Below are 24,328 nucleotides of genomic sequence, written 5' to 3'. Positions count from 1 at the left end.
TCTTCCCCATATATTGTTTCATTTTGATTAATTCCATATTCTGTATCTTTCTCTCTCTCTGTCTTCAGCCTGTCTTTTGCTGCAAAGGTGTTCAGAGGGTGAGAGAGAGAGACAGAGGGAAATGTCCCAACTCCAGAAAAGAATGCAAAATCTGCTCCGGCTGCAGTTGATGAGGGTCGAGGTCAAGGAGGATCTCCAGGAGGTGAAGAGCCAGCAGGCCTTGCTCTTTGCCACGGAGGCCTCCAAGATATCTTCCAGTCCACAGTCCGCTCCGTTGAGCAGTATGAGATGTGCTCGCATTTCTTCTTCCAAAAGGTACACACAGAGAGCTCTGTGATCAGCAGCCTGAAGGAAGAAGATGGCTCGGTAACGTCTTCGCAGTCTGACATATTAAGGATTAGCAAATCCTTTTATGTTGGGCTGTACGACATGAAGCTCATGGACAGCACGGCTTCCCAGTCCTTCCTGTCATCTATCACTGAGGTCTTAAATGACAGCATGTGGGAGAAACTGGACAAACTGCTAACTCTGGATGAGCTGACAAAGACCATCAGGTGCTTCGGGACGAGTAAAACTCCTGGAAGCAACGGCTTACTGGTTGAGTTGTATTCGGCTCTGTGGGGCTGGGTCGGCCCAGACCTGCTGGAAGTATATGAGAGTATGCTTCTGGCCGGCCCCATGTCAGAATCCATGAGAAAAGGCATCATCACCCTCATCTACAAGCAGAAGGGGGAGAGGGCAGAAATCAGAAATTGGCGGCCCATCTCACTGCTTAATGTTGACTACAAGATTCTGTCCAAAGTCATCGCCAGTTGGGTCAAGTCTGCTCCGGAGTTGGTGATTCACCCCGATCAGACCTGTACTGTACCCGGCAGGAAGATCTCTGATAGTCTCGCGCTACTCAGGGATACAATCGCCTATGTATGGGACAGGAGGGTGGACACCTACCTCATCAGCTTGGACCAGGAGACGGCTTTTGACAGGATAACACACACCTACATGATGGACGTGCTTTCCAAAATGGGGTTTGGGGAGGGAATCCGCAATTGGATCAAACTGCTCTACACAAACATCAGTAGAGCAGTCTCAATCAATGGGTGGGAATCAGAAGGTTTCCCGATCCAATCTGGAGTCAGACAGGGCTGTCCTCTCTCTTTTGTCTTCTTTGTTTGCTGTATCGAACCCTTTGCTGAGTCCATTAGGAAGGATGTGGGCATAAGAGGGGTGACAATCCCAGGCAGCGGAGGCACTCAGGTCAAAGCCTCCCTGTACATGAACGACGTTGCTGTCTTCTGCTCCGATTCACTGTCCGATCGCAGACTGATGAGCATCTGCGACCAATTCGAACTGGCCTCGGGAGCCAAAGTAAATAGTGGCAAGAGCAAGGCCATGTTCTTTGGGAACTGGGCCGACCGATCCTTTGTCCCCTTCACCGTCAGGTCAGACTACCTGTAGATGCTGGGGATATGGTTCGGAAGGGCCAGGGTGTGTGTCACAACCTAGAAGGAGCATGTAGCCATGGTACACCATAAACTGAGCATGTGGAAGCAGCATTCCCTCTCCGTTGTGGGTAAGAACCTGGTCATCAGGTGCGAGGCGCTCACATTGTTGCTGTATTTGGCACAGGTCTGACCCATACCCCACTCCTGCGTGGTGGCCGTCACCCAAGCCATTTTCCGCTTTATCTGGTGATGCAAAATGGGCCAGGTCCGAAGGGACACGATGTTCAAACTTCTAGATAAAGGTGGAAAAAACATACCCAACGTTGCTCTCATCCTGATGACTACCTTCATGTGTGGCTGCATCAAGCTGTGCGTACAGCCCCAGTACGCAAACAGCAAGTGTCACTACGTGCTGAGATTCTATCTGTCCCCGGTGTTGCGAAGGATGGGTCTGGCCACATCGCCGGGGAACGCTCCATCCAGTTGGACCGTGCCGTACCACCTATCCTTCGTGGAAAGTTTTGTACAGAAAAACACTTTTGACCACCAATCCATCAGGTCTGCACACAATGTCCTCAAGGCCCTACGGGAAAAGGAGATGGTGGATCCTGTCGGATGGTTCCCCAAGCAGACTGCCAAAGTCATTTGACAGAATGCCTCATCAACAGAACTTTCAAACAAGCACCAAGACTAGCTTGGCTGCTGGTGAGAATGACCCTCCCCATCAGATCCTTCCTGCATGCCCGGAATCTCACCGCCACCGCATGCTGCCCTCGAGGTGGCTGCGGTGGAGAAGAAACTGATGCCCACCTCCTTCTGGAATGTGGCTTTGCAAAGCAGGTGTGGAAAGAGATGCAGTGGTTTTTGTCGTAGTTCATCCCAAGCAGCTCTGTAACAAAGGAAGCTGTGCTCTACGGGCTGTTCCCAGGGACGCACACCGAGATAAACATCAACTGCTGCTGGAAGACCATCAGTTGGGTGAAAGACGCCCTTTGGTCTGCCCAAATCCTGCTGGTCTTCCAGCGCAAAGAGCTGTCCACGACCGAGTGTTGCAGACTGGCACATTCCAAGGTCCAGGACTACGTGCTGTGGGATGCACTAAAGCTTGGGCAGCCGCAGCAAAGGCTCAATGGGGAAAGACCACTGTGTAAGGTCCCCCCACCAAAGTGAACTGAGGGGCTGGACCCATGGAAAACCCCTCGGGCACTATACACCATATATGGTTTTGCTGTAAAATGTATATTGCATGTAAAATGGAATGGAAGGGTTGTGAGGCAACTCATTCTGTACTGAAGAAAACTCATTTCCTTTGCACTTTCTGGAATGTCAACTTGGTGCTGTTTTGAACTGTTTGTAATGTATTTTTTGCAGATTTTTATGAACAAAGTATATTTTTGGGGAAAAAGAAAGCATCGGGACCCACCCACGTTCCTTAATTGGGTGGCGGGCCAACAGGTGGCCAATTAGGAGGCCGCCTGCGGTAAAATCTCTGATCCAGTACTGCAGCAGCCAAGTATAGGCTTAGGACCTGCTTTTTGGCCTGACATCAAGGTCCTGAAGCCAGCAGTAAAATTCAGGCCAAAGAGACTGGGTCAGAGAGAGAGAGAGACAGAGAGAGAGAATGGATCAGTCAGAGAGAGAGAGACTGGGTCAGAGAGAGAGAGAGAGAGAGAGGCAGAGAGAGAGAATGGATCAGACAGAGAGAGAGAGACTGGGTCAGACAGAGAGAGAGACAGAGAGAGAATGGATCAGATAGAGAGAGAGAGACTGGGTCAGACAGAGAGAGACAGAGAGAGAGAATGGATCAGTCAGAGAGAGAGAGACTGGGTCAGACAGAGAGAGAGAGACTGGGTCAGACAGAGAGAGAGACAGAGAGAGAGAATGGATCAGACAGAGAGAGAGAGACTGGGTCAGACAGAGAGAGAGACAGAGAGAGAATGGATCAGACAGAGAGAGAGACTGGGTCAGACAGAGAGAGAGACAGAGAGAGAGAATGGGTCAGTCAGAGAGAGAGAGACTGGGTCAGACAGAGAGAGAGAGACTGGGTCAGACAGAGAGAGAGACAGAGAGAGAGAATGGATCAGACAGAGAGAGAGACAGAGAGAGAGAATGGATCAGACAGAGAGAGAGAGACTGGGTCAGACAGAGAGAGAGACAGAGAGAGAATGGATCAGACAGAGAGAGAGAGACTGGGTCAGACAGAGAGAGAGACAGAGAGAGAGAATGGGTCAGAGAGAGAGAGACTGGGTCAGACAGAGAGAGAGAGACTGGGTCAGACAGAGAGAATGGATCAGACAGAGAGAGAGAGACAGGGTCAGACAGAGAGAGAGACAGAGAGAGAGACTGGGTCAGACAGAGAGAGAGAGACTGGGTCAGACAGAGAGAATGGATCAGACACAGAGAGAGAGACTGGGTCAGAGAGAGAGAATGGATCAGACACAGAGAGAGAGACTGGGTCAGAGAGAGAGAGAGACAGAGAGAGAGAATGGATCAGACACAGAGAGAGAGACTGGGTCAGAGAGAGAGAGAGAGAGAGAGAGAATGGATCAGACAGAGAGAGAGAGACTGGGTCAGAGAGAGAGAGAGACAGAGAGAGAGAATGGATCAGACAGAGACAGGGAGACTCGTGGGCCCAAAACATTGCATCTTCCACAAAAACTGTTTGCCGCCTGCCCACTGTGAGCCCGACAGCTGTGTACAATCATACACCAGACTCTTCCGACTAGCCGGACTCCTCATTGAAAATTGCCATGTGGACCCCCAGCCCCTTAACGAGCTCCTCCAAGAGCTTAATGGGCTGTCAGTTGGAGGCGAGTGGCTAACCCGATTCCCCCATCACCTTCCCCCCATCCCGCCCTCACATTCAAGATTACGGACTTTCCGGAGACCCCTGGTTCCAGAAATGACCCCCGGGACTGTGATTTTTGAATTGTGTCTGCACCTTCAAAAATCCGGCCCCCAGTCTCTCTCTCTCTCTCTCTTTCTGTCTGACCCAGTCTCTCTCTCTCTTTCTGTCTGACCCAGTCTCCTGTCTCTCTCTCTCTGTCTATCCCAGTCTCTCTCTCTCTCTGTCTGACCCAGTCTCTCTCTCCCTGTCCCAGTCTCTCTCTCTCTCTGTCTGACCCAGTCTCTCTCTCCCTGTCCCACTCTCTCTCTCTCTCTGTCTGACCCAGTCTCTCTGTCTGTCTGACCCAGTCTCCTGTCTCTCTCTCTCTGTCTATCCCAGTCTCTCTCTCTCTGTCTGACCCAGTCTCTCTCTCCCTGTCCCAGTCTCTCTCTCTCTCTCTGTCTGACCCAGTCTCTCTCTCTCTATCCCAGTCTCTCTCTCTCTCTCTCTGTCTGACCCAGTCTCTCTCTCTCTCCCTGTCCCAGTCTCTCTCTCTCTCTCTGTCTGACCCAATCTCTCTCTCTAACAGATCTACAGTTTTCCTCATTTACTTTTTCATAATGTTTCTTCCTTGATCACTCTTCAGTTTTTAAAAAAATTCCTTAGGTTGCTTTGCTCTGATGCTTTTAATATGCACAGTTGAAAAGATTTTTTGTAAAATGATGTGATTTCCATTTCAAATATAGTGGAAATATCGGCCATCCTGCTCCTTTGTGACGATACCATTTTGTCCTGGCAGATATCTCCAGCAGCCCTGTCAGTGTGGACATTGGGAAATGTAATTCTCACTGTGGCAGCCCCCAGAGATCAGCAAACTACAACTCGGAATTCCTGGGATTCCTTAAACATCTCTCAATGCTGGAACAACTCCAAACCAACAAGGTGATTCTATTTATAAGAACACTCTTCATTTTAACTCACAGAAAAATGTAAAATTCAAACTATCATGGTAATCTTTAAGGAAACTTTGAGTGAATTTCCAGGGTGAGGGTGGGGGGTTGGCTTTGGGGGGTTTGGCTTTGGGGGGTTAGGCGATGAGGGGGTTGGTGGTGAGGGGGGTTGGGCGGTGGAGTTGGTGGTGGGGTGGTTGGGTGGTAGGGGATTCGGCAGTGGGGCGTTGGTGCTGGAGGGGTTAGGCGATGGGGGTTGGGCGGTGGGGGGGTTGGTGGTGAGGGGGGTTGGGCGGTGGAGTTGGTGGTGGGGGGGGTTGGGTGGTGGGGGTTGGGCAGTGGGGGGTTGGCGGTGGAGGGGTTAGGCGATGGGGGTTGGGCAGTGGGGGGTTGGCAATGGGGGGGTTGGGCGATGGGGGTTGGTGATAAGGGGGTTGGGTAGAGGGGGATTGGCGGTGGCGGGTTAGGCGATGGGGGTTGGGCAGTGGGGGGTTGGGGTGTGGGGGTGGTTAGGCGGTGGGGGTTGGGCAGTGGGGGGTTGGCGATGGGGGGTTGGGCGATGGGGGGTTGGGCAGTGGGGGGTTGGGCTGTGGGGGGTTGGCGATGGGGGGGTTGGGCAGTGGGGGGGTTGGGCAGTGGGGGGGGTTGGGCAGTGGGGGGGGTTGGGCAGTGGGGGGTTGGCGCTGGGGGGTTGGGTGGTGGGGAGGTTGTGCGGTGCAGTTGGTGGTGGGGGGTTGGGTGGTAGGGGGTTGGGCAGTAAGGGGTTGGCGGTGGGGGGTTAGGCAATGGGGGGGTTGGCGATGGGGGGTTGGGCGCTGGGGGGTTGGGCAGTGGGGGGTTGGGCAGTGGGGGGTTGGGTGCTGGGGGGTTGGGTGCTGGGGGGGTTGGCGGTGGGGGGTTGGGCAGTGGGGGGTTGGTGATGGGGATTGGGCGATGCGGGGTTGGGCAGTGGGGGGTTGGGCGATGGGGGGGTTGGGCAGTGGGGGGTTGAGCAGTGGGGGGTTGAGCAGTGGGGGGTTGAGCAGTGGGGGGTTGAGCGATGGGGGGTTGGGCGCTGGGGGGGTTGGTGGTGGGGGATTGGGCAGTGGGGGGTTGGTGATGGGGATTGGGCGATGGGGGGTTGGGCAGTGGGGGGTTGGGCGATGGGGGGTTGGGCGATGGGGGGTTGGACGGTGGGGTATTGGCGATGGGGGTTTGGGTGGTGGGGGTTGGGTGATGGGGGGTTGGGCGATGGGGGAGTTGGGCACTGGGGGGGTTGGCGATGGGGGGTTGGGCGGTGGGGCATTGGGTGGTGGGGGTTGGGCGGTGGGGAGGTTGGCGATGGGAGGTTGGCGATGGAGGATTGGGCGGTAGGGTTTGGGCGGTGGGGGGTTGGGCAATGGGAGATTGGTGGTGGGGGGTTGGGCGGTGGGGGCGTTGTGCAGTGGGGGGGGTTGGGCGGTGGTGGGGTTCAGCAGTGGGGTTGGTGGTTGTCTCTACCATTCATTCCTGTAATTTTGGAAGAAACATTTCCAGGGTTTCATAGGAACGGGACCATTCAGCTCCTTGACCTGTTCTGCTATTCATTAGGTCATGTTCCACTACGCTTAACACCCCTTGACTGCCCTTGACATCAGGGCAGCATTTGACCGAGTATGGCATCAAGGAGCCCTAGCAAAACAGGAGTCAATGGGAATCGGGGAAAACTCTCCACTGGTTGGAGTCATACCGAGCACAAAGGAAGATGGTTGTGGTTGTTGGAGGTCAATCATCTGAGCTCCAGGACATCACTGTAGGAGTTCCTCAGGGTAGTGTCCTAGGCCCAACCATCTTCAGCTGCTTCATCAATGACCTTCCTTCAATCATCAGGTCAGAAGTGGGGATGTTCACTGATGATTGCACAATGTTCAGCACTATTCGCAAGTCCTCAGATACTGAAGCAGTCCATGTCCAAATGTAGCAAGACCTGGACAATATCCAGGCTTGGGCTGATAAAAGGCAAGTAACATTTATAAGAGCATAAGAACATAAGAAATAGGAGCAGGAGTAGGCCATTCAGCCGCTCAAGCCTGCCCCGCCATTCAATAAGATCATGGCTGATCTGTCCCAGGCCTCAACTACTCTTTCGGGCCTGCTCCGCATACCCCTCGGCTCCCCGAGATTCCAAAAACCAATCTACTCCTTCAATACATTTAGTGGCCTAGCCTCCATGACTCTCTGAGGCAGAGAATTCCAGCGATTCACCACCCTCTGAGAGAAGAAATTCCTTCGCATCTCAGTTTTAAATATGTGCCCCCTTATTCTGTAACTATGTCCCCTAGTTTGAGATTCCCCCACCAGTGGAAACATATTCACAACATCTACCCTGTCGAGCCCCCTTAAAATCTTATATGTTTCTCTAAGATCACCTCTCATTCTTCTAAACTCCAATGAATAAAGGCCTAACCTGTTTCGCCGTTCTTGATAAGACAACCCCTTCATCCCAGGAATCAGCCTGGTGAACCTTTTCTGAACTGCCTTCAGTGCTAGTATATCCTTCTTTAAATACAGGGACCAAAACTCCAGTATTCATGCCACACAAGTGCCAGGCAATGACCATCTCAAACAAGAGAGAATCTAACCATCTCCCCTTGACATTCAATGGCATTACGATCATTGAAACACCCACTATCAACATCCTGGGGGTTACCATTGACCAGAAACTGAACTGGAGTAGCCATATAAATACCATGGCTACAAGAGCAGGTCAGAGGCTAGGAATTCTGCTGCGAGAATCTCACCTCCTGACTCCCCAAAGCTTTTCCATCACCTACAAGGCACAAGTCAGGAGTGTGATGGAATGTTCTCCACTTGCCTGGATGGGTGCAGCTCCAACAACACTCAGGAAGCTCAACACCATCCAGGACAAAGCAGCCCACTTGATTGGCACCCCATTCACAATCACTCCCTCCACCACCGACGCACAGTGGCAGCAGTGTGTGCCATCTACAAGATGCACTGCAGCAATGCACCAAGGCTCCTTAGACAGCACCTTCCAAATCTGCGACCTCTACCACCACGAAGAACAAGGGTAGCAGATGCATGGGAACACCACCACCTGCAAGTTCCCCTCCAAGCCAGACACCATAAAGCCTGGCTCGGGTATAAAATTAAAACCCGACCCGGGCCCGAACCGACAACAGTCAACCCGAACCCGACCTGAGCCCGAGTCCTTTAATTATTTAAAAAGCCCAACCCGACACGAACCCGACACATGTTTTCGATTTTGGTCGGGCAGCCAGACTTTACAATTAACATCATAAAGTTTAAAAAAAACAATAAACACCGATTTCAAATAGGCGAAAGTGCTGCAACCCTGAGCACTCGCGGGAAAAAAAAGTATCCACTTCAGGAAATCATGCAATGTAACAAACAAGCTTCTGAACTGTATCAAGTTCTGATGTCATTAACAAAAAAAAATCGCCGCAGAACTCAGGTTGGGAAGTTTAATCTCCCTATTTCCAGATAATTTTAAATCCTTGGGCCAAGTATAGATTAAAGCAAGAGCTCAGTTGATGTTTCTGTACTCAGTGCAGTTACTGGTATCTTCCCCGGGCTTGTCAGTTTCTCCCAGACTTGATAGATTTCAGAGTGTAACGGGTTGGGTTAATTTCACTCGGGTGCTTTACTTTGGAACTTGTAGCTGTTTCTTTCCCCCCCACTCTTCTCTCCTCTGATTTCTGTTTGTCCTGATCCCTGTCCATGTCCAGCCCGACTCGACCTGAGCCCCAATTTTGGACCCGGAAGAGAGACCCGACCCGACCCGAACCCGACACATGTCGTCGGGTCCCGTCAGGTTCAGGTCGGGTAGCCATGCTCTAACACAGCATCCTGACTTGGAACTATATCGCCGTTCTTCACTGTCGCTGAGTCAAAATCCTGGAACTCCCTTCCTAACAGCACTGTGGGTATACCTACCCCACATGGACTGCAGTGGTTCAAGAAAGCAGCTCACCACCACCTTCTCAAGGACACCCACATCCTTGGAACGAATAAAAAAAACCCTTGCAAAAATCTATCAACCTCAGTTTTGGAATTTTCTGTTGACCTAGCCTCAACAGGAAGAGAGTTCCAGACTCCACCTCAGGTCTCCACAGCTCTTCTGTTAAGGTTGGTGAATCCCCACTGAGTTCCTTTTTGGAATAAAAATAGAAAATGCTGGAAGCATTCAGCAGATCAGGCAGCACTGGTACCGAGAAAAACAGAGTTAACGTCTTAGATCATTAACTTTTCATCATGTGAGAATGAATGCTTAAAGCAGATTGGTGCATTTTATATCCATGGGACAAAAAAAACGGATGAAAATGGACAGGCAAAAACATGAGGAGGAAGAAGCAGTAACTGTCAGCTCAGTGCCTGAGTTGGCTGGCACATTTAGGTCAGTACCTGAGATAGTAGCTGTCTAGTGTGTGCCTGAGATAGGGGTGATCAGTGAGTGCCTGAGATAGGGGCGGTCAGTGAGTGCCTGAGATAGGGGCGGTCAGTGAGTGCCTGAGATAGGGGTGATCAGTGAGTGCCTGAGATAGGGGCGGTCAGTGAGTGCCTGAGATAGGTGCGGTCAGTGAGTGCCTGAGATAGGGGTGATCAGTGAGTGCCTGAGATAGGGGCAGTCAGGTCACTGTCCAAGATAGAGGCGGCCAGGTCCGTGTCCGAGGTAGGGCTGGTCACGTCAGTGTCTGAGATGGGGGCCACCAGTTAACTCTCCTTAACACTAAAATATGAATGGTAAAACAGCATTGCACCAGAGCTCGTTTCAACATCAAAACGTTTGGGGCTTTGCAACAGCTGATTTTACACTACAACCAAAGTCCATCCTTCCTGGTGTGAGACTGCCTTTTCCAGGCAACTTCTAATCATGTTAATTTATGGTGCAATGTTATCAGCTCAAGCAAAAAATCCTTACGTTGTTGTGACTCCTCTATTGTATCACTGGAAATGGGTTTCCTGTGCACCTCAATCCCTGTAGGAGCCAATATGTTACATAGACGACAAACAATTTCAGGACTAAATGGTGAAGATCAATATCGGTTGTTTTTCATTGTGTGTCACTCCTCAGGCCAGTTGAAAGAGGTGGTCTTGCATTGTAAGGAAGGATATTGGCAGTGGTAATAAAGAGTTGATGCAGAATCTCCAAGAGAAGAAAACTTTTAAAGTTAAAGAAAAACCCTTGATTCTGAGTATAAAAGTGAGCCATCTTACAGTGCTGACTTTGTTTGCACTAGAGTGCTACAGTGGAAGTTTGGTAAGTGAGGAAGTTCGGTAAGGAGGGAGTGAGGAGCTCCTTTCATTTCCTACCTGTCCTCAGAGTGAGGGGAGCCCAGAGATTCCAAAGAGCACAGCTGACTGGGAGAAGACTCGGAGGGCAGAGTTCCGGACCGGTAAATATAAAAAACTGAACTCTGGTAATAAAAACTGAAAGTGACGTCACAGGAAAGCTGTGACCTGATTGGCTGGTAGGGAATTTTTTTTACTGAATTTGAAAATAAAACATTGATAAAAATTGATTAAAACCCTAATTAACTAATTAATAAGTAGAGTAACTAAACCAGAGGGAGGAGATTACTGTATTTAGTTAGCATTTAACCCCATTGTCTCTCGAGATAAGGAGGCCAAAGAATATTTATAGTAGGAATCTAGCACTAGGGACCATATAATTATAACAATTTAGTAAAGTTTCAATAAGTATTTATTTATCTGATATTAATTTATTAATTAGTGCTAGAAATGTCAGTTAGAGGGGTGAAGTGCTTCACCTGTGAGATGTGGGAGGTTTGTGATGCTTCCAGCGTTCCGGACGACTACATCTGCACGAAGTGTACACAGACCGCATGGATCGGTTGGAGCGGCAACTGGATGCACTTAGGAGCATGCAGGTGGCAGAGAGCGTCATAGACAGGAGTTTTAGAGAAGTGGTTACACCCAAGGTGCAGGCAGATAGATGGGTGACCGCTAGAAGGGGCAGGCAGTCAGTGCAGGAATCCCCTGTGGCTATCCCCCTCGCTAACAAGTATACCGTTTTGGATACTGTTGGGGGGGGATGACCTATCAGGGGAAAACAGCAGCAGCCAGAGCAGTGGCACCATGGCTGGCACTGTTGTTCAGCAGGGAGGGACAAAGCGCAGAAGAGCAATAGTTATAGGGGACTCTAAGTCAGGGGCACAGATAGGCGCTTCTGTGGACGTGAAAGAGACGCCAGGATGGTATGTTGCCTCCATGGTGCCAGAGTCAAGGATGTCTCTGAACGGATAGGGGGCATTCTGAAGGGGGAGGGTGAACAGCCAGATGTTGTGGTACACATCGGGACCAATGACATAGGCAGGGAGAGTGACGAGGTCCTGCAGGGGGAGTTCAGGGAGTTAGGTAGAAAGTTAAAAGACAGGACCTCTAGGGTTGTAATCTCGGGATTACTCCCTGTGCCACATGCCTGTGAGGCTAGAAATAGGAAGATAGTGCAGCTAAACACGTGGCTGAGCAGCTGGTGTAGAAGGGAGGGTTTCAGATATCTGGACCATTGGGCTCTCTTCAGGGACAGATGGGACCTGGACAAGAAGGACAGGTTGCATCTAAACTGGAGGGGCACAAATATCCTGGCTGCGAGGTTGCTAGCGTCACTCAGGAGGGTTTAAACTAGTGTGGCAGGGGGGTGGGAACCAGAGCAGTAGGACAGCAAGTGAAATAAATGAGGGGGAACTAGTAAATAAGGCCAGTAAGACTAAGAGGAAGAGCAGGCAGGGAGATGTTGCGGAGCACAGTGGGACTGGTGGTCTGAAGTGCATTTGTTTCAATGCGAGAAGTATAACAGGTAAGGCAGATGAACTTAGAGCTTGGATTAGTACTTGGAACTATGATGTTGTTGCTATTACAGAGACTTGGTTGAGGGAAGGACAAGATTGGCAGCTAAATGTTCCAGGTTTTAGAAGTTTCAGGCGGGATAGAGGGAGATGTAAAAGGGGTGGGGGAGTTGCATTACTTGTTAAGGAGAATATCACTGCTGTACTGCGGGAGGACACCTCGGAGGGGTTGTGCAGCGAGGCAATATGGGTGGAGCTCAGGAATAGGAAGGGAGCAGTCATGATGTTGGGGGTTTTCTACAGGCCTCCCAACAGCCAGCGGGAGGTAGAGGAGCAGATATGTAGACAGATTTTGGAAAGATGTAAAGGTAACAGGGTTGTAGTGGTGGGTGATTTTAACTTCCCCAATATTGACTGGGACTCACTTAGTGCTAGGGGCTTAGATGGGGCAGAATTTGTAAGGAGCATCCAGGAGGGCTTCTTGAAACAATATGTAGATAGTCCAACTAGAGATGGGGCTGTACTGGACCTGGTATTGGGGAATGAGCCCGGCCAGGTGGTCGAAATTTCAGTAGGGGAGCATTTCGGGAACAGTGACCATAATTCCATAAGTTTTAAGGTACCTGTGGATAAGGATAAGAGTAGTCCTCGGGTGAAGGTACTAAATTGGGGGAAGACTAATTATAACAATATTAGGCAGGAACTGAAGAATTTAGATTGGGGGCGGCTGTTTGAGGGTAAATCAACATCTGACATGTGGGAGTCTTTCAAATGTCAGTTGATTAGAATCCAGGACCAGCATGTTCCTGTGAGGAAGAAGGATAAGTTTGGCAAGTTTCGGGAACATTGGATAACACGGGATATTGTGAGCCTAGCCAAAAAGAAAAAGGAAGCATTCGTAAGGGCTAAAAGGCTAGGAACAGATAAATCCCTTGAGGAATATAAAGACAGTAAAAAGGAACTTAAGCAAGGAGTCAGGAGGGCTAAAAGGAGTCTTGAAAAGTCATTGGCAAACAGGATTAAGGATAGTCCCAAGGCTTTTTATACATATATAAAGAGCAAGAGGGTAACTAGGGAAAGGGTTGGCCCGCTCAAGGACAGAGAAGGGAATCTATGTGTGGAGCCAGAAGAAATGGGTGAGGTAGGAAATGAGTACTTTGCATCAGTATTCACCAAAGAGAAGGATCCGCAGGGATCAGTGCTGGGACCTTTGCTGTTTGTAGTATATATAAATGATTTGGAGGAAAATGTAGCTGGTCTGATTAGTAAGTTTGCAGACGACACAAAGGTTGGTGGAGTTGCGGATAGTGATGAGGATTGTCAGAGGATACCGCAGGATATAGATTGGTTGGAGACTTGGGCGGAGAAATGGCAGATGGAGTTTAATCCGGACAAATGTGAGGTAATGCATTTTGGAAGATCTAATGCAGGTGGGAAGTATACAGTAAATGGCAGAACCCTTAGGAGTGTTGACAGACAGAGAGATCTGGGCGTACAAGTCCACAAGTCACTGAAAGTGGCAACGCAGGTGGATAAGATAGTCAAGAAGGCATACGGCATGCTTGCTTTCATCGGTCAGGGCATAGAGTATAAAAATAGGCAAGTCATGCTGCAGCTGTACAGAACTTTAGTTAGGCCACACTTAGAATATTGCGTGCAATTCTGGTCGCCACACTACCAGAAGGACGTGGAGGCTTTGGAGAGGGTACAGAAGAGGTTTACCAGGATGTTGCCTGGTCTGGAGGGCATTAGCTATGAGGAGAGGTTGGATAAACTCGGATTGTTTTCACTGGAACGACGGAGGTGGAGGGGTGACATGATAGAGGTTTACAAAGTTATGAGCGGCATGGACAGAGTGGATAGTCAGAAGCTTTTTCCCAGGGTGGAAGAGTCAGTTACTAGGGGACATAGGTTTAAGGTGAGAGGGGCAAAGTTTAGAGGGGATGTGCGAAGCAAGTTCTTTACAGAGGGTGGTGAGTGCCTGGAACTTGCTGCCGGGGGAGGTGGTGGAAGCAGGTACGATAGCGACGTTTAAGAGGCATCTTGACAAATACATGAATAGGATGGGAATAGAGGGATACGGTTCCCGGAAGTGCAGAAGGTTTTAGTTTAGGCAGGCATCAAGATCGGCGCAAGCTTGGAGGGCTGAATGGCCTGTTCCTGTGCTGTACTGTTCTTTGTTGTACCCATTCATAAAAACTGACCATCTTCCCAGTACTGTTCAATTACAGAGTAGCTGGTGAGGAGATAAGTGATGGGCAACACTCAATGCATGAGTCTGAGTATGTATGAAACTCAGCCTTTCTACCTTCAAAACACCCTGAGCAGAGTGGGAACAAGGATGCCTCCGTGCCTTTCCGTGAAGTAGGAGCCAATGTTACATTCTTCAATAGGGTGAATTTTCCTTCTTGATTTTAAAACATATCTCTCTTCACTCTGCCTCCTCTGCTGGCTGTTCAGAATTTCCTTTTCTTTCTCCAGATGTCATAGTGAAATGAGAGAAAGTATAAATAAAGTCTTACTGTGAAACAGAGAGAATTACCAGTGATGCCATTGCAAGCAGGACAGGCAATTTTCCCCCCTGTTTGAACCCAGTTCTCCCGGGAAATTTCATCGATCTGAAACTTTAACTCTGTTTCTCTCTCCACAGATGCTGCCAGACCTGCTGAGTATTTTCAGCACTTGCAGTTTTTATTTCAGATTTCTAGCACCTGGAGTATTTTGCTTTTGGTCCTGTCAAAATTGTTTGTCTAAAGTATGAATGGAAACTTCAGTTGCAATGATTGGAATTTTTGCAGAAATAGGAAGGTGATTCTAATGGAAATGCAATTTCAGAATCAAATGTACTGGAATCATTGACCTGATCTCCTGATTAATCTTAGGAATTGGTGATATGTTATTCAGTTTGAAGAGCTTCGTAGGACAGTTATGAGATTTAGTTAAAGCCTTGTCTCATTTGTTGTTTCACATTGCTTATTTTCTTTTCTCCAGAAGCGGTTGTTGGAGCACACATTGGAACTTGTCGGGACACCAATGGGATCATCATGCCCACATGGTTCTCTTTGTGAGCCAGTGCGGCTGAGGGTTGAGCGATTTTTGCTGTTTGATGGAGTCCGAGAGCTAGAAGTGGTTGAGGAATGTCAGTGCAATGTGAGGCCTACAGGATGTGTTCGATCACTCCTACTGAAAACATACTCACCTGACAGTCCACTGCAGTTCACTGTGGATGTTGGCAGGTGCTCCAACCCAACAGCTCCAGGTACTTCCATCCAGTGGTTAGCTATTCGTAAAAGAATGTAAGACTTGCATTTATATAGCATCTTTAATGACCTCAGGACATTCCAAAGCATTTAACAACCAATCAAGAGCGTGATTGAAGATTTGTCACAGTTGTGCTGTAGGAAATGTGGCACCAATTTGCATACAACAAGCTCCCACAAATAGCAATGTGAGAATGACCAGATAGTCTCTTGGTTGAGGAATAAAAGTTCACCAGGACACTGGTGATAACTTCCCAACTCTTCTTTGAAATAGCCCCTTGGGATCCATTATAACTACCTGAGAGGGCAGATGGGGCTGATGTGGGGTGGTGGGGTTGTTGGGGGAAGGGTCAAATCTGCTGCTGTTCCTATGTGCAACTATGTGTTCTCCTGACCCAACTGGGCTACCTCATTTAAATCTTGGCAACATACATTATTCTCAGAATAGAGGGGACACTGTGGCAACTGGTGAGCACTAAAGGGCTGCAATCGTGACTCGGGATAAATAAGAAAAATGGAATTGCAAGGTTGTGAATTAATGGTGATTGGCGGCTCAGGAATCTACATTAAGTGTTAATCTGTGCAGTCAGATTCAGATCCATGTTAATGCAGAGGTGGGAATGTCATTGAAAATAAAGGGAATCAAAGCAACAGAGAACAAGTATAACATTCTGCACCATTACATTCTCTCATGTAGACTGCTGCCCCTTTTATTTGAATCTTGGGGTAAAACAAAGAAACTAAAATTACACAGAATTAACAGCACAGAAACAGGCCACTACATACATACACTACATGAGCCTCCTCTCACACTACTTCATCCAATTCTATCAGCATATCCTTCTAATTCTTTCTGCCTCATGTACTTATCTAGCTTCTCCTTAAATGCATTAAATGCGATTCATCTCAACCACTCCATATGGTAGCAAGTTCCATATTCTAAGCACACTCCATTCCACACTTGCTGGGTAAAAAAGTTCCTCCTCATTTCCTTATTGGTTTTATTAGTGATTATCTTATATTTATGATCCATAGTTTTGGATTCCTCCACAAGTGGGAAACATTTTCTCAATGTCTACCCTATGAAACGGAGTTAATTGCGCAGGGTTTCACTGATTGAGAGTCCACTAGTTCTCTGGAACTGGAACCATAAGATGCTTTAATGAAAGAAAGTCTCACTACCAGCACCCTCTTTGTGAGGTAAGGAAGTAAACACCTTCATCACTCAGCATCATTTTAAACCAGCAGACACCACGTAAGGAGCTGCCAGGAAGCGGACCAAGGGGAATTCATTATGGGACCAATTCCCAGTCAATAATTATGGGGATTGGAACAGGGATTGCACATGGCTTTTAAAATTATTTTTTCTTCTTCACCTGCAGGGTCTGCAGCGCTGTGCCGCCTGGGCTCTGTTTCTGTGCCACTCTTGTGCTGCAGGCAAGGGACTACTTCCCTAGTGTTACATTAGTGAATCAGTCCAATACAGTCCTGTTCACCTATCAGGAACAGAATCAGCCCCACCTCCTCACCCCTCCCTCACTAATATTGACCCAGCTACCTTCCTGTCGTCTTATACTTTTATTAATCCCAGACCACTGTACCAACTTTTCCTTTGCTTGACTTTCACCTACTGTCTCTGAAAGGTGCTGTCTTTTGCTCTGGGCTGTAGTCAGCAAATATAGAATTGTACATAAACCTCTCCCTCCTTGTGGCACTACGGGTGCACTTCCTGAGCAACTGGGGGCCTGGTCTTCTCAAAACATTTTACTTTTTGTGTTAAAAATGATGCATCCTGGTTCATTTCAAATCGTTTTATGCTTCACAATTAATAGCTATCTAATAATTACTCTACTGCTAAAAGAAATGACAATGTGACATTTGTGTTTATGTATATTCAACAGAACAGATCAAAATACTCACTCTACTTCAATACTCACTCTCCCCTTTAACACAGCAACTCTCCCCATCCAAATGCCTCCCAGTCCACATACTGAGATCACACTGAAACACTAGATATACACTGAATACACTGAAGCATCAGACTAGACAACACAGCAAGACAGCACATGGAAATACCACACCGAGACATCATAAGGAGACACTGCACTGAGGCAACACACTGAGAAACCACATGGTAAGAACACATGGAAATACAATACCGAAACACCACACTGGAAATCCACACAGAAACACACCAATATACCACATGGAGCCACCACAGGGAAACACCACACTACTGTGTAGCCTCTGTCTGTAATCTCAGTGTGTGATCTGTGTGTAGACTCAACGGGGTAGATTATGATTTTTGATTGGCTCTCCATTCTGTTGGCAAAGTAGCTCTTGAGATTTTAAGGCTCCATTTGAGCTGCAGGGCGCCAAACAGCTATTCCAAATCACTAGATAACGCAACAGAAAACGGACCAGAACTGCTGCTAGGAAGGTAATTTGTGATAATGGAGGGCAGGGGTGGCAGTGGTCCAGTTTATTGTGCAGCCTGTAAGAGTGTAATCTCAGTATGCAACTCAGTTTATAATCTGCATCTTTGGTGAGTAATTGCAGTATGTAATCTCAATGCATAGTCTTGGGGGGTAGATTTTAGACTTTGCGTGATAGTGTAAAAATTGTGATAGTGATCACAGCCCATTACATCTCTCCCAATTTTTATTTCCATCGACTTCAATAATATATGTAAGATAACATAAGTAACATACCAGAGGGCTTCCAGCACACAAGGAACTGCACCTCAATTTAAATCAGAAGATGAAGGAGGAGAAAATATTGGGGCAGAAGATAGCTGGGAGGAGCAGGAGGATGAGTAATAGTCTGGCAGTGAGTGACTACTATAGGAAAGTTGGTTGGCGGTGGCACCTGGGGCCATCTAACTTCTAGGAAAAATAAAAATTATGGCTAATATTAAATTGCTCTTTAGGAGGGCCAGCATGGACACAATGGGTCAAATGGCCATCTTCTGTGCTATAACGATTCTATGATCACTAACCCCAAAAGTGCAGTGTTATGACTATATTAGAATTAACTGCTTATTGCTGCTGAGTGCTAAAACCATGTAGCTCCTTCTGAGGCGATAGCTGCTTATGTAATTCTCCATGAGTAAATCCATAAGAAAGATGTTTGGAAAATGCCATCATTAAGAAAAGCCAATTTTTCCTGAAGTATATTGCCCTTGTTTTGTTTTACTCCCTGCAGGTGGCTTGGGATGTGTACCCACTAAATTTGAATCAGTTGTGTTGGAGAGTTCAAATGGATTGGAGCTTATTCAAACAGTGGAATTGTGTGAGGTGCGAGAGAATTGCTACAGACTGCCCCATGTGGAGCATTACTATGTGATCACCATTACCTCCAGCGGTGAGAAGGAAGAGGGGCTCAAGGTATTGGAGGTGTTAATTACTCAGCAGCTGCAGTTTGCTCAGTGTTTGGCTGTTGTTCATACGCAGGTTCCTGAAATGACTGTGCCTCTTTGTTGTGATAATGTTACAGGAAATCGATGTTGGCAGATGTTTGGGAGTTTGTACTGCAGGAAGTGGCTGTCTCCTGAGGTAAGCACAGCTGGTCCTGGTCTCCTCCCCACACCCACGAGTATCTGTTTTCTAACCGACACAGTTTCATGCTGAGATTCACCTATAGCACCGTGCCAGTGGCAGCCATGACTTCTTAGTTTTTTTTTAGTTTTTAGAGATATAACACTGAAACAGGCCCTTCGGCCCACCGAGTCTGTGCCGACCATCAACCACCCATTTATACTAATCCTACACTAATTCCATATTCCTACCACATTCCCACCTGTCCCTATATTTCCCTACCACCTACCTATACTAGGGGCAATTTATAATGGCCAATTTACCTATCAACATGCAAGTCTTTTGGCATGTGGGAGGAAACCGGAGCACCCGGAGGAAACCCACACAGACACAGGGAGAACTTGCAAACTCCACACAGGCAGTACCCAGAATTGAACCCGGGTCGCTGGAGCTGTGAGGCTGCGGTGCTAACCACTGCACCGCCTATGGCGGATCTTGAAGTTAAGTGAGTTGGTATTGCTGTCTGCAGAGGCTTGGAGGCCAGCTCAAGAAAGAAACAGTTTTCCCCTGCACTGCTGCAAGTATCGGAAACATTTGGAGAAGGCTGGGTGATGAGCAAGAGTAGATGGATTTAGGCATTCAAGTTTACAAGTATTAAAAGCAGCCGCTCAAATAGATAAGAGCGAGAAAAGGCTAATGCATGCTGGATTTTATGGCAAGATGTATAGAGCATAAAAGTCATGATATAATGGCAAATTTATATTAAACCATAGTAAGATCACAGTTGAAGTACTTTGTGCAGTTTTTGGCTCCATACTATAGGAAGGATGTCAAGACAATAGAGGGGATACAGTGAGGATTTAACAGGATGTTGTCTGCTATAAGGAAATACAAAAATGAAGACTGATGTGAAAAATTGGGGCTGTTTGTGTCTGAAGAGAGATTATAGGGTGATTTAATAAAGGTGTTTGAAATTGTGAGAGGATGGGATGGAATTGATAGAAATAGACTTTCCAGTGATTGAGGGGTCCAAAGGAAAGGGAGTTAAAAGCATATGGAAACAAAGCAGGCACACTGATTAAGTGAATTTGCTTTGATGCTAATGAAGCTGTAAAATGAAGTTAACTTTAGAAGATGCAGCAGCATAGGAATAGAAACATGAACAAAGCAAAAAGAAAATTCTGGAGATAATTCAGTGTTTTATTATTATGATAGTAAGCATGAGGGTTCTTTCATTCAGATCTATTGAAAGGATCTGCACACTTTCAAGGTCTTTCTGATTGGAATTGTATTCAATTGTTCACCCTTTGCTGCCAAACTGTTTCAAGAGAATATAACATCATTAGCAGAAGAATACTTAGTGTATTCTAAAGTGTTCATTGGATCACTATTTCAGGGGAAGTGTTAGCTCGTTTAATTTACTGCTGTTAAAATATTGGGCAGAGAAGTTAAGTGATGAGCCACTGATAACATCAAAAGTCATTTCAAGGCTGGCACACACATAGATCCTTAATTTAAAAGTGAAACCTTTAACATGTTGAATGTACAGGATCCTGACTTCTCACAGTTTCTTTTTTCACTTAAACTCTTCAGGCTATTACTGTAGCTCAGTTGGTAACACTCTTACCTCTGAATCACAAAGTTCTGGGTTCAAGTCCCACTCCAGGGCTTGAGCACAATAATCTAGGCTGACACTCCAGTGCAGTAGTTGGGGAATGCTGCACTGTTGGAGGTGCTGTCTCTCAGATGAGATGTTAAATTGAGGCCCCATCTGCCTGCTTAGGTGGATGTAAAAGATCCCATGGCACTATTTCAAAGAAGAGCAGGGGAGTTATTTCTGGTGTCTTGGCCAATATTTATCCCTCAAGCAATATCACAAAAAACCCCCAGATAATTTGGTCATTATCACATTTGCTATTTGTAGGAGTTTGCTGTGTACAAATTGGTTGCCCCATTTCCTACATTACAACAGTGACTGCACTTCAGAAGTAGTTCATTGATTGGGAAACGCTTTGAGACAGCTGGTGGTTGTAAAAAGTGCTATATAAATGCAAGCGTTTTTTAAAAATAGGTATGATAGACTTCAAGAAAGGTAATAAAAAAAGAAAGTGCTGGAAATGCTCAGCAGGTCTGGCAGCATTTGTGGAGAGAGAAACAGAGTTAACATTTCTGGTCTGTGACCGTTCATAAGAATTCAGGTCATCAACCTGAAATGTTAACTCTGTTTCTCTCTACACAGATGCTGCCAGAGCTGCTGAGAATTTTGACCACTTTCTGTCTTTATTACAGATTTCCAGCATCCGCAGTATTTTCTTTATATAAAAGAAAGGTACCTGGTGTATGTGTAACTTCATTGGTAGGTACCCATTCTCCGCATAACTCACTTAGAGGTATCCAATCTCTGATTTACTAAGAAGTACGCTGTCTCCATCTAATTTACTGAGGAACCCAGGGCAGGATTTTGGATTGGGACCCCTATGTCAGGGCCAAATGGGGGCTCCCACCCCACAATGTGTGAGGAACAGTCACCCGGCAGTGATTTTCCCTGAATTCCCCAATTACTGGCCAGAAGGTGTGCTTGCCAACGAATTAAGGATAACAGGTGGGCTCTCTTAGCTGGAGAGCCAATAGGAGGCCCTCCAGCACGGAAGGAGATGAAGCCTGCCATTTCGGGTAAGAGGGAGAGAGGGTGCCTCCATCTTGAGGTGTCCTCTCAGCACTTTTAAAACTTTTCAATTAAAAAATGGCCACAGCTGCCAGGCCACCATCGTGGAGGGGGAAACCACTCCTTGTGGCCAGGCAGGTGGGGAGGCCCTCAAAGCCTTCCTGGACGATGGCCCCCTCGTCTGCTGCCTGTTCCCGATGCTACGGGGGTCTGGCAGACTGACTGGAAAATTCCACTTGGCCTCTGATAATTAATTTTCAACCTTAATTGGCCATTAATTTACCTTAATTTGTTACCCACTGCTTGTGGGTGGGTAGTACTTCCGCCTCCAATCCTGCCTCCGGGAAAAAGGGATGGTGCCGGCAAACCAGTACGCCGGTGGGAATTTACACACCCACCTCCAATCTCACCCCCATATGGGGGCAAAAATTCTGCCTCCAGTCTCTGTCTAATTTACTGAGAGGAACCCAGTCTCTGTGCAAACTCAATAAGAGGTAAGTGATCTCTGTGTAAGTCACTAAGAACTGTCTAGGTTCTGTTTGGCACTTCAATTTAGCTATATTGTTTAGAATATTATTATAGGCATGTCTTTTTTAATATTTTCTACTGAGGAGATGTGTTCTGTAATTGTTCTTCAATGCAGAAAGTATTATTGCCAGTGGATTTCTTTGTTATCACTTCCTTGTGATGGACACTTACAGGAGTACAGTTCAGTTTCATTTTATCCGTTTGTTTCAACTTGGGGCTTAGCCACACATTTCTGTTTAATTCTGGCTGTTACAGGCAGTCAATTTAATTAAACCATTTGAAAGGAAGACATTTACTGAAAAAGCAGGGATGCAGTAACTCAATATTCAACCTCTTTTTTGTTGTATTTAAAAGCCAGTTGGATTTTTGACAGGACCAGAATGAATTGAAATATTGGCTACATCTCCATTTTACAGGCACTGATGGTCAGTTTGGATTCCATCCCAGTTTTAATTTATGTCATCTTCTCACTGTTTAATATTTGACCAAAGTTTCTCAGGTAGGGTTGATTCTCCTGTTATCAGAGATGTAGATGGTTATCCCACCTTTTTCAGGGATATTCGGAGTAAGGACCAGTGCATTATTTGGGAAGACGGCTCATCAAATGGGTGCTCCCCTCGAGAATTTGAAACTCACACATTCAGGAGCAGACTTGGAAAGATCAGGACTGTCTATGCCATCAAATCCTGCAAATGCCATGGGAGAAGCTCATAGTGAACAGAGAGAAGAGGATGCAGGATTACACCAACAAATGCCGTGACCATCACTTGTGCTGTATGTCAGATGTCTCGGTTCACATTCACATTGCAGAACCAGTAAAAGTAGACCCTGCCACCCTTCTAAATGCCACTCTGCTATCTTACACCATGCGTTACTTTGATATCAGTTGTGTGCTCCTCCTTTGCTAGACTCTGTATATGGCTACAAAGGCACCAGTACCTCTCCCAGGTGGCCATACTTGACTTGTGTGCATGAGTATCCAATCGTATCTCCACCTGATGCCTATACTTACCAGCAGGAGCAACGAGATGGGGTTACTTCAGGAGCAGTAACCCCTGGCTAAGTTCTTAGCACCCTAGCGTGGACGCAAGGCTCAATTAATTGCCAACTCAGTGCTGACAAAGTATTGAGCCTGGGACATGATCACAAATCACACAAATGGGATAATATGTAAGATTGGAGAGGAAGGCCCATGCCTGTAAGGACATCTCAGCAGCAATCCACCCAGAGCCAGCAGCAATGAAGCTGGAGTGATGCCATGCTGCTCTGACCGACAGAGGACATCAGAGAAGGACCCATTGTACATTAGTTATACCTTCAGCACCAACAGGAACTTTTAAAGGGTAATTGATCTCCTCTAGGATCTACTAATGGCTACACACGTTCTGGGGCCTTGAGAGAATATTGGACAGAATTCCTGGGTTTGCCCAGAGGCACCACTTGATGTGGGGGGGAGGGGGAAGCAGGTTAAGATTTACCCTGTTTCATCCCTTGGAAAATTGTTTAAGAGTGTATATGGGCAACTTTCCAGGTTCTGACCCATTTTCTGGTCCCCCTGAACGATGACTTTCTGCACTTCTGTCCAGGGCCCAGTTGGAATTTCAGACCCGTCTTCTTAATGCACTGATGCTTTGAGCCCCGTGTGTAGACATTGAGATCCAATTGATTGGATTGATCCTATTTTAGCAGAGAGACATTATAGAAATCAATCAGTGGAAAGGCAGCCCAGGATTGTTCCCTTGAACTGCCATATTCAACATGTATTCAATATGCTAATGCATTTGTTTAGTATGGATACACTGTACCAGATGTAAAATAATCCTGATTGTGTAAATAAATAATGTGACTTTACGGACGAAAACATTATTTGTCCAGTTCTGACAAAAGGTCATCAACCTGAAACACTAACTCTGTTTCTCGCTCCACAGATTCTGCCAGACCCCTTGAGTATTTCCAGCATTTTCTTTTTTAACTTTGTCATTGTGCTTATCACACTGCAGAATCTGGCATTCTGATAAAGTAAGATAACTCAAATAATTATTCAGTTTCAGGTAAATGATGTTTAACCAAAGTCATTTATACAATTAAAAAAAATCCTCAATGAAGCATTATTCTGTGCCGAAGATTAATTAAAAATATAAAAAGATAGAACTAATTGAGTGTGGTGATTAAATGAAGCCTCACCAATTGCTCCTGCCGCTGGATAAATTGGTGTTGGATGCTGACAGCTAGCACACAACAGGATGATCCTTTAAGCCTGTTCGCAAATAGCAGGCTGATGAGATAGTCCTGAAGTGTCTCTGTAATGCAA

General features: G+C 46.9%; 1 protein-coding gene across 1 annotated transcript; it reads left to right on the top strand.

Annotated features, from left to right (window-relative positions):
- The first annotated feature begins 1,518 nt into the window (after positions 1-1,518).
- On the top strand, positions 1,519-22,731 carry pnhd (pinhead). Its single transcript, XM_068015896.1, has 8 exons — positions 1,519-1,570; positions 5,069-5,211; positions 9,972-10,060; positions 10,326-10,479; positions 15,020-15,287; positions 18,493-18,674; positions 18,784-18,842; positions 22,572-22,731. Exons 1-8 carry the CDS (start codon positions 1,519-1,521, stop codon positions 22,729-22,731), a joined length of 1,107 nt encoding a protein of 368 aa, XP_067871997.1.
- The last annotated feature ends 1,597 nt before the right edge of the window (positions 22,732-24,328 follow it).

This window comes from Heterodontus francisci, chromosome 36 (genome assembly GCF_036365525.1).
Source record: "Heterodontus francisci isolate sHetFra1 chromosome 36, sHetFra1.hap1, whole genome shotgun sequence".
Taxonomy (NCBI): Eukaryota; Metazoa; Chordata; class Chondrichthyes; order Heterodontiformes; family Heterodontidae; genus Heterodontus; species Heterodontus francisci.
Note: the sequence above shows the minus strand (reverse complement) of the source record. Positions and strands in the feature narration are given on the sequence as shown.